This window comes from Buteo buteo, chromosome 12 (assembly GCF_964188355.1).
Source record: "Buteo buteo chromosome 12, bButBut1.hap1.1, whole genome shotgun sequence".
NCBI classification, from domain to species: domain Eukaryota; kingdom Metazoa; phylum Chordata; class Aves; order Accipitriformes; family Accipitridae; genus Buteo; species Buteo buteo.
In genome coordinates, this window is record NC_134182.1 from 31493840 (window position 1) to 31509843 (window position 16004).

At 36.8% G+C, this 16004-nt stretch overlaps 1 protein-coding gene across 6 annotated transcripts in view; it reads right to left on the reverse strand.

Annotated features, from left to right (window-relative positions):
- RYR2 (ryanodine receptor 2) overlaps positions 1-16004 on the reverse strand; it is a 455131-nt gene that overhangs the window by 266460 nt on the left and 172667 nt on the right. For 5 of the 6 annotated variants that reach the window (XM_075043205.1, XM_075043203.1, XM_075043202.1 and 2 more), the window contains 4 exons: positions 14120-14194; positions 13288-13366; positions 12051-12163; positions 224-323 (listed from right to left, as the gene is read on the reverse strand). In XM_075043205.1, coding sequence (XP_074899306.1) covers positions 224-323; positions 12051-12163; positions 13288-13366; positions 14120-14194 — 367 coding nt within the window. Of the gene's footprint in view, positions 1-223; positions 324-12050; positions 12164-13287; positions 13367-14119; positions 14195-15409; positions 15489-16004 lie in introns of those variants that run through there. The other variant, XM_075043204.1, reaches the window with a different exon arrangement.

A 16004-nucleotide genomic window follows, 5' to 3' on the forward strand; every position in this document is an offset into this window, starting at 1 on the left:
AAAATGAATGAGCTGTTCAGTATTTAGAAAAAATTCTGCAGAAAACCATCAGTCTCATTTTCTGTATAACTTTCCCTCTGTTTTCAGAACATCTGTATATTTATTTATTGGCTTGAATGTTTACATAAGAGAAACCCCCTCCCACACTTGGCAGAATAGTTTGATTTTTCAGATATTTCATTTACAATCAGTCTTTCAATAATTAAAATTGAGTCAATCTTACCTTGGGCAACTTCACTTCCTGAACTGATTGGTGCTACGCTCCAGAGTGTCTGCTGGAAGGCTGCATCAACATGTAAGCTACCATTGCCATAAGAGAGATGCTAAAACCAGGAAAGAGAGATGCTTTTATTTGGGGTTAATTAAAAAACTCATTACAGTATACAATAATAGTATCAAACATTCTCTTGTTTCTTTCATACAGAATTGTTCCTGTTGACTGTATAAGTAACCACAAAGTCAGACCTGGGTACACTTCAAGGGACATGAAAAATAAAGCTAGAATAATAACAGCATATTTGCCTCCATAAATGGCACAGAATGGTCAGCTGTTTGGGGTCTTAGACCATAGCAAACACTCTGAAGAACTGATTATTAAATGCTGTGGGGTTCTTACACTGGTGTTCTTCCTTCTGTACGCAATGGCATTTTCCAGAAAGTTTGTATATTGGGATGCGACATTAATCTGTATTTCAAATGTAACTCACCACTTATTTCTTGTGGGCCACTGGCTTCCTAAAATTGCAATCAGAGCAAAGTAATCAAGTAATTTACCTTGTAAGGCACTTAAGGGAGTTCCCAAAATATATTCTTGCACGAAGTTTTCATGATCCAAGTGAATCTGAAACAATCTTTCCCTGAAAGGCTTGCTTCCTATCTAAGCATTCAATGGATGCTCTTCTTTTACTGTGTTACTCCCTAATTTCTGCCAATGTTCCAAGTCTTTACAGTGAGTGCCACAGGTGCTTTCTCTTCTCCGAATTCTTTGTGTATGTGTGTGTGTTCCAACTAGTTCAGTGACATTATTGTCTCAGAAATTCTGATCTCAAGGCATATTAAATATCACATCCATGCAAAATCCTTTTCCCACACTGTCAGTCAGTTCCATTGATACACCGTTAGTGCCAAACAACATAATCTTATAGAAGATTATGGAACCAAGTGTTCTACAAAAAAGCAGCTGCTTTGAAGTATACTGTTTATCCGACCAGGTAATATTTTTTTCAAGTGCACTAAGGTTTAGACACTTTTATCAAAACTTTATTTTAAACTACTGGACAGTAACTGTGTTTTTACAGTAGTATTGGTCTCTGTTTCTGTATGTTGTGACCAACATTAACACCTTCTAGGTAAAATTACTAAATTATTAACAATGCAGAAGACAAAAATGGCAACAGAGGTCAGAAGGGAGTAGCTTCCCAATGACATGTGCAGAGTTCTTCTGTCTTCCTGCCTGCACACCTTCTAGCTGTACAGCAGTACAAGAAATAGCATATCAGCTCATTTAGAAGGCTCCCATAACAGCTGATGACATACAAAGTAAGAGATTTCACATGTTTCCACTGCACCAGTGTCCTTCAGCACATGTAATGGAGGATGTTCACTGAACAAACCAGCACATCACCTCTTACTTTCCCCTTACCGTAACTACATAACTCAGTCAACAGCAGACCAGGCTGAGAGATCACAATCCCCAGCACACCTCCAGTCCTGTCCCTGCCCTGTGGGCCTTAACTTCGTTTGATTTCCTCTGAGATCACTACACAGATTCCAGTTAGGGACAATAAGCAATTCAACCAGTGAAGCAGGAATATTACTTTTTGAGGAAAACACATCATTCAGGGTAGGCAAAAGAGAAAGAGGATAACTCCTCTGTCATTTAGAACCTGCCATCAATGTAGCACTTCATGTAACTGTGTCCTTTGTACATGTTAATGAATTTATTTTCACACACAATGGTATCAACTGAATTAGTGTTCCATTTTATAGATAGGACACTGAACAAAAATACATTGCTGACATCTCTCTTCAGAGTACTTGTTATTTTTATCCATTCATTTGACTCCGGTTGCAGCTCTGGTTATAACCCAGGTCTCTCAAGCTGAGTCACCAGAGAATTATACCTTTAAAAACTATGGCTTAAATGACCTAATACAACACATGACCACCACAGCAGAGAAGTCGAGAGTGTATCTCTGCAATTCTCTGCTTTCCTTCACTTCCCTAGGTTGCTTGCTGCATCCTTCAATTTACAATTGAAGGCAGGGGTCCTGACATTTACAATTCCATAAGCTATGGTGGTCATCCCCTGGAACTATACATAGCAAACAATAAAATAAAGCTTTGACCTGTCAATGGATATTCAAGGATTGAATTATGTCAAATGTATAGAAAAAATCCCAACAGATTAGAGATGCCAGTCTTAATCATGGCACTGCCTAACCTTTCAGTGCTATACTTTACAATCTCAATGTTGTTTTAAAGCGATCTGCTGCCTGTCTATAACTTATTTGGAGCTTATCTGCTTGGGTTTGTACTTTCAGCACAACAAAACTATCAAAATGAACCAAATTCCATAATGCCATGTCCAGGATGTGGACATGACGCTCACACTGATGTTGAACATCCTTCATACCTACTACACAGATCTTTGCTAGCTGGCATAACAGAGTATCTGGCAGAAGTAGCAGGTTGCCATTATTGACAAGTACCACATGCGTAGCACACGTCTTTCAGGTATGCAAGTAACAACATTTGCAAAGTAGAAATATGTTGGGTCCAGGAATCCTGCTACCTATTCTAATCCTGGTATGGGTTTTCACCATTAAAGGCAAGTTCTTCAGCCTTTTATCTCACCCAGATAATACCTTCTCTCTACTGGCGTCCAGGCTCAACCAAAAAGCTAGATTTGTCTTCCCTATTACTAGACTAATAAACTCTTAACCAGCATTTAACCTGCCATAGGTTTTTTACCACTTTTCACAATTTAATTATGGTATTTTAGGAATACAGGTTAACACTACAGTCTACAAGCAGCTTCTCAAGGATAAACTCTAAGACTCAAATCTCTCAGAATACTACAGGTTTCTCAACTGAACTTACCATCATGTTATAAACTCTGTACTGCTCTGCAGAAAAGTAACGCAATCACATCTCTGTTCCTAGGTCTTCAAGAACACAGTGTATTCAAGCTCACTGGAGAGCTTAGGAATCAGATGATAATTTCCACAAGAACCCTTCAGCAGTGATTGCAGCAGCATAGTTGCATTTACAATAGCTCTAAATAACTAGATGATGTATTTTAAATTTCACAGTCAGTCTGCATGAAACTTTGTGTTCTCTAAAATGTGTGTGTGTGCAAAGTGAAAAACAGGGAAAGGAAAACTTTTGCTTCAGGCTTTCTCTTGGCTAAGGTGTGTCAATACTGACATCTCATCTAGCAGGATCTATTTCTATCTGCACTTTACATTATGATGTCTCTGCCTTCAACCTCAGGCCGTTCCAAATAGTGAGAATAGCAAAAGAAAAATAATAAAGTTTATTTTCTGGTACATTTTGAGAAATGTGTGCAAGGCAGAGCAGCTCCCAGAATGCTTAAGTACTGCACACAACAACAGCATCAACCACAGTGCTTCAAAAGCTAGTACCAGCTGGTGCAGAGATGGAGGCTACAGACATGAGCCAATTCAATCTATTTCTCTTTTAGTACCTGAAGACTGACAGCCCTTGCTATTTCCCCTAACTGTCTTAAAATTACTACAATGATCAGGACAGAGAAGCAGTTTCAAACCATTTAGGCACCTATCCTCAGTGACCCAAGAACCTCCGAGATGTTCCAATTCTTGAACAGACACCATTCCCACGACAGGTACACAAGTGAGAACACATGCATCAGAATGAAGGGGAGCACTTCATATGCTTCTCTACTTTTCCTTAGTCAGTCTGAGACCAGACAAAGCAAAACTGGAAGATGTCCACACTGGAGATATTTCTATCTTGGGAAAGAAGTCAAAAAGTACATACCTGTATCTATAACTAAAAAACCCAAACAAACCACATTATACTCCCTTTCTTTTTTTCTTTCTTTCTTTTCTTTTTTTTAATTAGGAAGGGAAAAACATTTTGCATCAAAAAAATGTTGAATTAGTAAGCTTCAGCAAAAATCCAAAAGTTAAACTAGATGCACTGTCTCTAGAACCAAAAGACAACCACCACTTGTTATCTCCCTACTTATCAGGTGTCATTTCTTTTGAAATTTAATACCTGAGTCAGTGAAAAAGTATTTTGTGACACTGAGTATTATATTGACACTGTCAAAATAAATGAAAATATTCAGTCACAAGGAAGGGAGATACTGGAAAGAACTAGAAGGAATAACTGCATCTGTGTAAAGTTTTTGTATCATTAGTTTTTTGTGTTTATATCTAAAAGTGGCAATACATTTATATTCATTGAAACATCTATGAAATCTTTGAAAAAGTTTGAATAAATATGGGTAAACTTCCACCGCAAAACAAAAAATTATTATCTAAGTTTTGACCCAAAGAATGCAAAGCCCAGGAAATGTCAGATGGATTTAAAGATCTACAAAATCCTGGTTTCTTTGCACTTCTCTGAAGTGGTTTAAACAGTTGGCCAACAAATCCACAAGCAAACAGAAGTTTTCCATTGATAAAGAAAGAATTGTCAACACTATACTAACCAATTCCAGCCCCTCCATTCAGCATAAATGTACCATCAGCAAAAGGAGAGTAGTAGCTAAAACCCACAGATACACAGAAATTACCATTACAATTCAGCCATCGAGAATCATCTAGTCCACTATCACATAACTGACAGCAGGTAATTGCAGTGCATGGCAGGAAAGCATAAGGATCCCACAGAGGGTAGATGGGGGTAGTCTGCATTCTCCCTCTTTGTATTAGCTTTCCTTCTGTGCTATAACCATGAAAAGCCTGAAGCACATCAGCTACTATGCTTCCAAATGATTATCCTTTAATATGATTAGACACAAGAGCTTTCATTAACAAAATATTAATTGTACAGAAGCAAGCATCAAAAGTTAGGAAATGTCAAAGTAGCCTGTGGAAAAAGAACGGCTTCTGGTGAATGCATCATATTACAGTCTTCAATGGCATGATCCTGTACAATTTTTTCCGTAAGTGCTGCCTCATTGCATATACAGGATAAAGGACCTCACTTCATGAACAGCTGCTCAGTGCTTTGTTTTCTCCTCAATCTTCAGTCTGCAGCCTCCTGCTTTATTCAGTATAGTCAATTCTTTAAAGCTTTGAAAGGAGAATTATTAATTTCCTCATAGGCTTTTCTCTTGCTACCAACAATTACAGCATTTCACAAAACACAACAAATATTAATGAATTTATTTTCTCAAAACCACAAAGGAGTAGCATTATAGCCCATTTTCCAATGGGGAGTGGAGGTACATAGATTACATTAAGAAATTTTCATTAATCTAGGATGCACCAACTGAGGTGACAAGGACCTGTTTAATTCCAACTGTAGACTGCATTATATGCAGTTTTAAAGTTCAAGGCACATCGTCCATTCACCTCAGTTGCAGGTGTCAAGACTTAGCAACTCTGGGACCTCAACCTCTAGCAGAAGGAAGAGACCTCAGAGCCACAGGTCAGGTAAGGAATATTCCTGGTAAGGGATGAAGAGTTAGTGACCTCTTGAAAGCAAGTCTGGTATAAAAGATCTGTGCAGCAAATTCCACAGCAGAGTCTGGTACAAAATCTAATTCTCCAGGAAAATATAACTAAGCATCATACCACCAATCCTCCACCTGCAATTCCTAGCTTGAAATTTCATCTTCAAAGTTGCTTCATTCCACAGCCTCTCTGCTACTCAGCCATGACATATCCATCAAACTTTTATCAGCACTGAGATAGCATTCGGTAAAAAGCCAGTGTGACTGTATATTTAAGAAATTTCATAAAAATATATGGGCCATAATTTTTGCATTTTCTAATGCCTGTGGTTTTTCAAAATTTAAGAAAACTATTTTTTGTGGTATAATTTATATGTAATCTTCCTATATTAAGAAAAAAAAAAAGGCAAAAACCTGCCACAGTTACAGTAGGTGGCATCGCACTGACACCCACACGAACCACAGGTAGAGAAGGAAATTTTAAAACCATTTTTTGACATCTGCCACCTAAACTGACACAAAATCACAGACAGGAGTAGGCTGTCAGCATACCACAGGTGACTGCTGTGCCTTAATAGAGGGGGTTTCCTAGATAGCTGCCAAAAGCAGTTATCTAGCCTAATTGCTCCAGGCCTCTCCCACTCTCTTTTCCTCTCCAAATCTTTATCCCAGTCCCGTATCTCTCGCTTAGCCAATCCAGTTTCCCAACTCAGTTACAGCCTACCTTATCAGAATTAGGACCTCCTCCTGCTTCAAAAGGTTCTCTTCAGACCTACAAAGCCTCAGCATGGCCTTTTGGCTTTTTTCTTGCTCAACCTCTTCCTTCCCATGTCAGCCAGCATTAGACTTCTTTCCAGAAACTCACCACAACTCCTGCCCCTCAATTCTCTTCTCATTTCTTGGCCCTAGACTTTCCTCTCTCTGGATCTGTGGTTCTCCCCAGCCAGCCCACTCCTTCTCTACAGATCTCTCTTCTCATCCTTCATTCCCAGTCCCCCTCCACTGGTTCTTCTATCAGCTCCCCCTGCCAAAAGGGCACAGGGTTTTCTGCCCCAGATTTCTAACACAACTTTAACCAGGAGGTGCCCACTCCTCCCTTGTCACCAGCTTTTTGTCCCAGATGCTTTGTTAGTCCCTTGCTGCCTGCCTGCCTTCAGCTGCCAACCAGCCAGTCGTCAAGTCCCACTCAATTTCCCTCCTTCCCACTTCGGTCCCAGGCTCCTGTTCCTGCTACATCACCTGCCTTTTGTTCCTTCTGCTTTCTCACGGCTTCCTCCTCCACACACCTTAAATGACAGCAGATCACCGGCAGCACATAAAACACCGAGTCCTCAGCTGTCAGTACAGTGCCTGACTTCATCTCCACCTTGAGCCACCCATTACAAGGAATATCTGGTCCCAACAGGGTTGGGGTGTATTTAATTATTCACCGTAGAGGGAGTTTGAACAGTTCATTAACACACAGGAGATACACAAAGTCTAGCTTATGCAAAATAGACAAAGTCATCAGACTTTTAGCTACTAAAAGAAATTTTAAAAAAAGATCCCTGCGCATGACCAAGCTGCAGTATTTCAGGAGAACGTTTATTTACTAAGTTTAAGCAAGGACAGGCTTATTAGCTTTTTTCCTTTTCTTTTTTTTTTTTAAGTTAGCAAAAAGTACACCTGTGATATCAAAAACACTCCTAATTTCCTGTGTTTGTTATAAAGCGTGGGATGCTCAACATTTTCAAGAAAACGAGATGAATTTTCTTAATGATGTAAATTTTTTTTTCTTGCCTGTCTTCAAGCTTAGTGACATCTGACCTCTTCTGGATGAACTACAAAAAAATTCTCTCAGACTGATTAAAAAAAAAACACCAAACCCCAAAAAAACAGAAATTGATGTTACTATTTCTAATAAGTAATTTTTTACATTACAAGCACCTGATTATAAGCAATTGGAAGCAGGATTTTATAAGGCAGAGCAGCTTGACAACCTTAACTATCAGGAAGATCTACCAGCCTTTATACATTTCAAATTGCATAAAGACTCTGTGGGAACTGCATTATTATCAGTGTAACAGCAACTCAACATTACTTTGGTTCCACCAATTTCAGGTTTGTTTATGCAGATTCAAATTATTTTTAAGAAAACCCTCTTTTTTATGATTTTTCAACAAAAAAAAATAAATGATGGAATTGTGAACTTACACAAAAGAAAGCAAAGTCCAATACTGAGTTTCATATTCTTACCAAAAAAAATGAAGGGGGAGAATAAAATTTTAAAAATAAAACAAAATAATAATAATTAAAAAAATACACACTGCTGTGTTCCCTGATACTATTGCACCAACAAATGCTACAGATATTTAGAAGCTGTCCCAAGTATCTGATAATAAATAAGAATTAAAACTAAGACCTGAAAATAAACAACGTATTTGATGCAAGAGGATGCAGAGGGAGTGCCTTTCCAATACTCAGGAACCTGTCCTGTTCAGGACAAATGACAGATATCAGCTCCACCTTTCAAATAATTTGATCTAATTTGGATGATAATACTTTTGAAAAGGAACTCTGTCAGCAGTTAACCATGATAAAAATCTTCATGGAAAAGCTTATACTTCAAAGGAGAGTTTCCAGTTAGTTTCATACTAGTTTCCAGTATTCCAAATAAAAATAAAATAAATTAAAAAAAAAAAAAAGAAAAGAAAAAAAGGTCATTTAAGTCAAAGAAATAAACCTCAAGGCTTGTTCACAGATTGCATAATGCAGCTGCAGATCAGCATTACAGTCAGGACAGCAACTCAGTAGCTACATATATATCACAGTGCAGAAATTGTTCCATTGTACTGAAATCTGTCCATTGTAGATTCAAAGTTGAAGGTTTTTTTCCTCTTTTCTAACTTCTTAGCCAGAATAACACTGACCTCATTGATACTAATTTTCATTTTTATCTTCATTTACGCATTTCCATGTCTAAGGAATTTGTCTTGAATTATGTTTAAAAGACTAAATTATCCAGGGGCTTCATGAATTTGAAAGAAATTACAATTAATTGAAATTCTAAACTATTGAAAACTGGCAATTTTGAAAGCAATCATGGCATATAATTAACAAGAGGCATAGGCAAACCTCAGTGCAGGGGTATATACTATTATGTATAAGATGGAGAAACATGCTGGAAATATAACATCTGTTCATTGGGCTGCACTGCCTCAAGAAAGGAAACAGCATCTCTGGCTTGAACTTAAATGGTGGCAATATTTATAGCAGAACATCTTTTCGCTCTATGCTAACAAAGTTCAGCAGAGCCAAGTTTCCTCTCTGAAGGATCTGGCAATAGCACAGCTCACACGTTGTGTAATGCCACAAGCACTTATGTAAGTGCTTTTCCTCAGAAATTCTACACAGAAAAATAAGCATCCAAAATCCTATTGTATAGGTAGGGATAATGAGTCAGAGCAACTGAATGATTTGCCCAGGGACATTGCTGTGAGTCAACAGACAGCCAAAATACATCTCTGGACCTTTAGCTTACTACTTTAACACTAATCTTCCTATCAGCTTAGCACTTGGTCACTGCAATTAAGATGACAACTCTTCAGGGCAAAAAAATAGTCAATTGTTCCAAATATCTTTTTTGGAGGGAAAGTGGGGAAGGGAACTACAGGGAAGTCCTGACATTTTCTTAATACTTAATCCTGGCTGCCAACCAAGTTAGGTCTAAACACTAATCTACTGACTACATTGAGATCATAAAGTCACAAAGTCAATGGGAAAAGAAAAAATTAAGTAATTAAGCTGCACTCAGACAACTGCAAGACTAACTTATGAAACTGACATAGTTCTGCTCTCCCCTTGTATTATACAAATTCAACTAAGATCTGACTACATTTTGAAAAAGCCATGCCCTGTGAATGAACTGTATTCATCTGTTATTTTTACATGCACATCTGCCCCAAGATTGTTAACCTATTTGTCTTAATTTGGAGAGAATTAGCAAGTTACTTGGAAACATAGAGCAACAGTACAAGATAAAAAGGTGACATTCCAACCCTGTTCCTAACAGTGTATTGACATAGAACATTTGATAGAAAACTTACCTTTTCCTAAGGTTTTAACCCTTAAGTACACAGTGTACATAAACCTAACCCTCAGCATCCTGCTGAACATCATTCTCTGTCAAGGGATCCGTCTGAGGAACTCCTCACCCTTAGAAAAAGCGTTCCTCGACTGGATTCAATAGAGCCCATTTGGTCTCACTATCCAAGTGGATTCATAAAAATAACTTCATCTCTCCACAGTCCTAACTATTGTAAAAGGTATCAGTTGCTACATTCCTTTAAGTGTTGTAGAAAATTGGAGCTATAGCATGACAATGCACTCAAAATGAATATACTGTGCTTATTTTCAAAGTTACATCCTTTGAAGTTATTCTGTAGACAGCCTAATTGATTAAGACAGTTTAAGATGGAGAGACAGCTTTCATGAAAAATATTCACTCAATGGCAACTGGCTAATTCAGTCTTTATCAACTGTTTGATTTTTCATAAAAGTATCACTGCTTTATTTACAGTGCTAATATAACTACCGAGTAGGTAGCAAAACCACAAATATTTTTATTATTGTGAAGCTATGTAGTTCACCAGCTCTTAATTTAGTCTAGAAAAACATCTGTTCATAAAAATGTGGGGGTGAGTGCATGTAAGAGCAAAATTATTTTGCTGAATCCTTGTTCCTCCTCACTATCAAACCAGAGCTGTATCACTGAAATAGGTTTAACAACTATTCATTCAAATCTAGCTCTAAACCATTTTAAGATATAATACAGAGATTAAAATATCAGGAACATAGATTTGGGTCATTTCTCTCTACACTGAAAATATAATTTATTTTTAGTATATTGATATTTTGTATGGAAGAAGCAGTATACGCATTAACACCACTTGTTGAGGAAAATCAATCTCTGCAGTAAGCATCATGTCACTTGCTGAATAAAAGTACATATGACAGCCTTGAGAATCAACAGTTGAGGCACAAACCCTAAATAATATAAAAGGCTGAGCCGATTTATTAATTAGAGGGCAGAAAGTATGAGTTCAGGCATATACCTACAGAGACACAATCTGGAGCAAAATTCAACTTCAGCAACCCAATTCTGCAATTCAATGAATTTCAAAGAAATTCAATGTCTTTAAATAAAACCTTTTCATGAATTAGATTTCTCATTAATTTTTTCCACAATAAGTTGCTTTTCCAGTCAGTCTAATTACAGTTCTCATAAAAGTAATTATTAAAAATAATTTTAAAATGTAAAGATGATCGGAAAGTTGTCAGAATGTCTACTTACAAAAAATAACTCATTGAATGAGTTACTGAGCTCCTAATTAGAAGTTACAATTATATTCTCATTTTTATATGTTTCCAAAAGAAGGGAGAACATTTTCAATTTTATCAAAAAGAAAAAACACTTTTTCTAAACACTGTAAAACCCTCAGAAACAATGTTTCATAGCATAAAAAACCCCAAGTGAATAATACAGAATAAACTTTAATGTTATATGCAGATTTGAGATAGTCCTCTCGACAAAGCTAAAAATACTTCCTCTTTAAAGATCCCTCTTTTAGTTTTAGCTACATTTACTGAATCACTGGGGCTGATTTTACGGAAGCTTCCTTCCAGCAGATTGATTTTCTTCTTATTTTCATCTGGGTTTTTTTTCCAGATAGAGTAGTTCAGGTGCTTGCAACACCAAGAATACAAAAAGAAATTAATCTTAAAGTGTTGAAGTGTTTCATTACAGAACAAATGGGAGATACTTTGATGAGAAACAAAGTTATTTAAACCAGTGATAAGAAGCAGCTCCCACAGAAAGTTTTAAAATGTTTCAATTATATTGAATTATTAAGTATTTTAATTATATTTAATTATGATATGTCAGTAGCTGTATATAGTACACTGAATCCTAAGAAAATATGGACCTTTTAAAGCCCACAAAATGCTATGTACCTAAGTTAAACGTTCTAAAATTTTGGTATAAAGTTTTAATTCATGTATGATAGTGCTGTTAACCTCTGAACACTGACAGGGACTCTAAACACCTCAATTATGCAATGTGGATAGATTTCTTTTTTTTGTATTTTCTTTTTTTTTTTTTATTAGTAAATTTTTCAACTCTTATTCCATTATTGAAATGAACACAAATTAGATTAGTCACATATCAATGTCACACTTTCCAGAGCTTCATTGTCTTGGTTTGCAAAACGGTATAAAATACCAGTTTAAACACCTTAAGCTATACTTCTGTGGAGATGGAAATGTAAACCAGGCTTTAGTATAAGCCTTTTATTAACTGTTTTTTTCTGTAGAGGAAGTACTGTACAGATATAGAACTTACCAAATATCTTTCTGAAGAGACACTGACTAAAATAAGATCATCTCCAACACGCACTTTTTCTCCTTCTGATCGTTGCTTGGAAGCAGGATGGATGGTCCACCAGCATGCCTCACCTATATCATTAATGAGTAACAGCACAGAAAGAAATTAGAAAGAAAATGCCCAACATTATTGCCATTACTTTCACATTTATCTCAGTCCCAAAGTTCTGACCCAGTTTTCAGCTGGGTAAGCCACGTGTCCATGTGTTTCCAATAACTACTATCATTCCTGCACCACCTTGTCAGAAACTCATTTGGAAATAATACATATAGGCAGAAGACAGCAAGACCTCTGGAACAGTGATTCCAGAGCTGAGTAAGGAGGCGGCTCTCCGTGTTCGCTAGGCAACCTGGTCCAGGCTGCTTTTTCCCAATCACCTTCATTCCAGGTTCTGGGAAAAACATCGAAGAATATTCCACTGAGAATTAGGAGAAAGAAGCGGGGCAACCCATCAGTAAGGGCAATAAAAATAAGCATCTACGATATCGCTTAATATTTGAAAGATCTCATCAATCTGAATTCAATTATGTTCTTCCACTTCTACTGACTGTTAGTGTCTCTAATTCCCCAGAATATTTATAAGTATTAAAGTCACAAATTCTGTCTCCATGATAAACCTTGCTTTCAGATACACTTTTTGAACAAAAAGCATGCTTTTCAGAAAAAATCTCTTTGATCTTGGAACTGTTCAATTGTTGCTGTTATTAGCGTTATTACTCTTAGCTAGAGCAAGGCTTTAAAAGACAAGCAAATTTATTATTTCTAATGAAACAATTACAACAAACTGATGGCATTGTAAGAAGCTCTATCAGTCTTAAAAATACAAATAAATCCCAGTCACCAGCAGTTCTAAAACTTTAATAGAATCTTTATTTAAGGTAATACAAGTTTAAAAAATTTCCAGCAGAAGGCTTCTACAGGAATAACAACTTGGGAATATTCCTTTACTTATATTCAGTATTATAAATTTGTATTTCAATATCAATAGGCATGTTTATATCTCATAGAAATTACATAATCTATTAGAAAATGTAAAGATAAGATATTAAATGTGTACGACACAGAAATATTGCTTTGTTTCTTTAGTCCTTAAATAGTCCTAATTTTTACATGATTTATGTGTGTTTATAGGTCTCTATTCAGGTTTTTAGACTGAAAGTGTTCTTATTACATAGTCTTTTAAACTAGTGTTTACCTGTTGTGTCCTCTTGCAATCCTACATCAAATGCCAGCTTATCCATTGAAGATCGAGATGTAGAGAGGCAGCATAGATACTATCAAAAGAAAAGAGCATGCATTACTAGTTCTGCTCACATCTGATAATCCAGTGAAATATAAAAAGCCATCAACCTACTAACATAGGATTAACTGTTCTTAAATTATCCCCTCTCGTTACTAACAAGAACATATATGCCTGATAAAGTGAATGGCACTCAAGGAGACTTGACAAAGATATATGTTCTAAAATAAGCTCCCAGTCTATCCAAGTTATCTTTCCACTGAGAGGGGAATACTGAAAGTGGAAACAAAGGAGCTGGTTGCATCGAATCTCAGCCCCATGAAGTCTCACTGGTAGTTAAGGAGTTTGGAACCCGTATAACTCATCACAGAATTGAAGAGTAAGGCTGCTGTCCAAAATCTGTGCAAGAAGGAATTTCCTTTTCCACTCAGTCTCCAACATGTGTTCAGGTTGCCAGCCAGATGCCAGCTGTGGGTGGATTCGGTCGCAGCTTATGCAATATGCAAGGGAAAAGAAATGAGAAATCACCAATTCAAAACAGACTGACAAACAGAGAACTCATCACTGTGGAGCCAGACTTAGTTTTAGCACTTACACAGATACAACCAGCTTAGTTTCGTATTTTCAAGTATCTACCCTTCACAAAGTTTTCCATTAACCACAGGTAAAATGCTCTTTGATATGAATAATTCTCCAGATATCAGTAAATGGTAATAATCTGGACACTTTCAAACATAACTTTCATACAAAAAAGAAATCATTGCCGCTATCAACTTCTGTTACATACCATGCCGCTGTAGGAATGGCGCAGCAAGATTGCATGCCCATAGAGTAGCGTTCGATGACCGCCGCCTTGTGCAGACTGAAAGATAAAGAGAAGTGATATACTGGTATGTTGTAATAAAATGGGGCCTTTTGAGAAAGAAAAAAGAAAAAAATTCTCATCAATCTCTGGAAAATCTGGGACAGAGGAGTCAATTTCCTGATGAAGTGTTATTCAGGGATTAGTTCAAGAAGGTAGTTTTATGAATGTGTTCTCTAGTTTTGATTGCCTCTAATATACTGACCTTTTAAGTCCTTAGGACAGATCTAAGGTAGAATTTGGACAGGCGAATCTAGAAGCTACTGACTTTTTCTATTAGAAGTGTGCAATTCACTGATGAGGGAAAATGGTTTACTTTCTACCGTCACCTTTTTGGTGTAAAATGTATTCTAGAAGCTTGAATCCTTCTTGCGTGTGATGAAAGCAGGCAGCCTCTAGTGAAGAGCAGCTTTGATGCATGTCACACTACCCTCTACACCCTTATGTATTGTTAAATCTCTCCATATTCACCCATTTTCCCCCAAATGATATACTTTTCTATACAGAAGGTATGCAGGGAGAGCTTCTGGAGTATTGCCCCTGTTATACCAGAAAGTATTAATGATATATGAACCACATTGAAGATCATCAACCTCCAGACTGCTTGCCTCACAGTGTTTAAATACTATCAGACAGAATTCTTTATCTGCTAGGCCAGGTAAGTGCTCAAAGACATCGAAGCTAACTCAGCAGGATTTGGGGTTCTGAAATCATGCCCGAGTAAACATTCCTATTCAGAAATGCAGCATAAAACTTGAGTGAAAGAAAATCAAAGTAATAAAATTCACTTTTATCCCAAGAAACTGCAACCATTTTTTTCGCAATATTTTCATTACGGTTTCTATTTATCTATAATCAGTTTAAACACTCATGAAAGAATAAATAAATCTTATTAAAGCATGAGCAACCTTTCAACTTCTGATAAAGATTTATGAATTCCTTAGACTGAGATGCAGCTGACTGACATTGGTCAGGAGCAAAGACTGTCAGACAAGACACTGTCAAAAGCATAAGTCCATATGCCTCTCTTCCTCCGACAGAACATCTTGCATAACATTATGCACATCACACTCTTCAAGCAATATCGATAAATACACATTTTTGAGTCTATAAATGTGACAACTCCATAAGCAGCATTAGTCTGTCATATAGGACTCCTAATTTAATGTCTTATATACAGCATTTATACCCTTTCTTTTATCACAGTAGACTGACCTTCTGTTTGACTGGAGCATCAGATTCATTACAGAGTAAATTGGAAATAATCATACTATGTTATCTCTCTGGCAGCTTCATTTCAGTGCTGAAGATCAATTTAACTGAATGGCTATGGTGGCAACATACAATTATTTCTCCTCCTCCTTTACTGGTTGTCCTTCCTTATCTTTTATCCATTAGTATAATATTTGTTGATCTTTGAGTTACTTGGTCAAAGGAAAAAAAAAAGAGGAATAGGTGGTGAAAAAGCAAGCACTTCAAAAACATAATCATCTTAGCACTTTTAAGAAACTGCCAGGAATTTCTGGCTTTTATGTTTATTGAGAAGAGAGCATCTTGATGGACAAAAGGTATATTTTGACCTTCAATAAACTGTGTAGCAGTCAAAATGCAGGGAGGCACATTCAATAACCTCTCTGGGAGACTGAATGACATGAATTTTTATTAGAAAAGAATAAAAGTCATGGTCTTTGTCACAGACACAGTCTTGACAGCAAGACATGAAGATTTAGCTTTGAACTACCATTACTACCATCACTTTTTCCAAAGGCACAAGGAAAGAACGAGACATTTGATGTCAGGCCCATTGTGC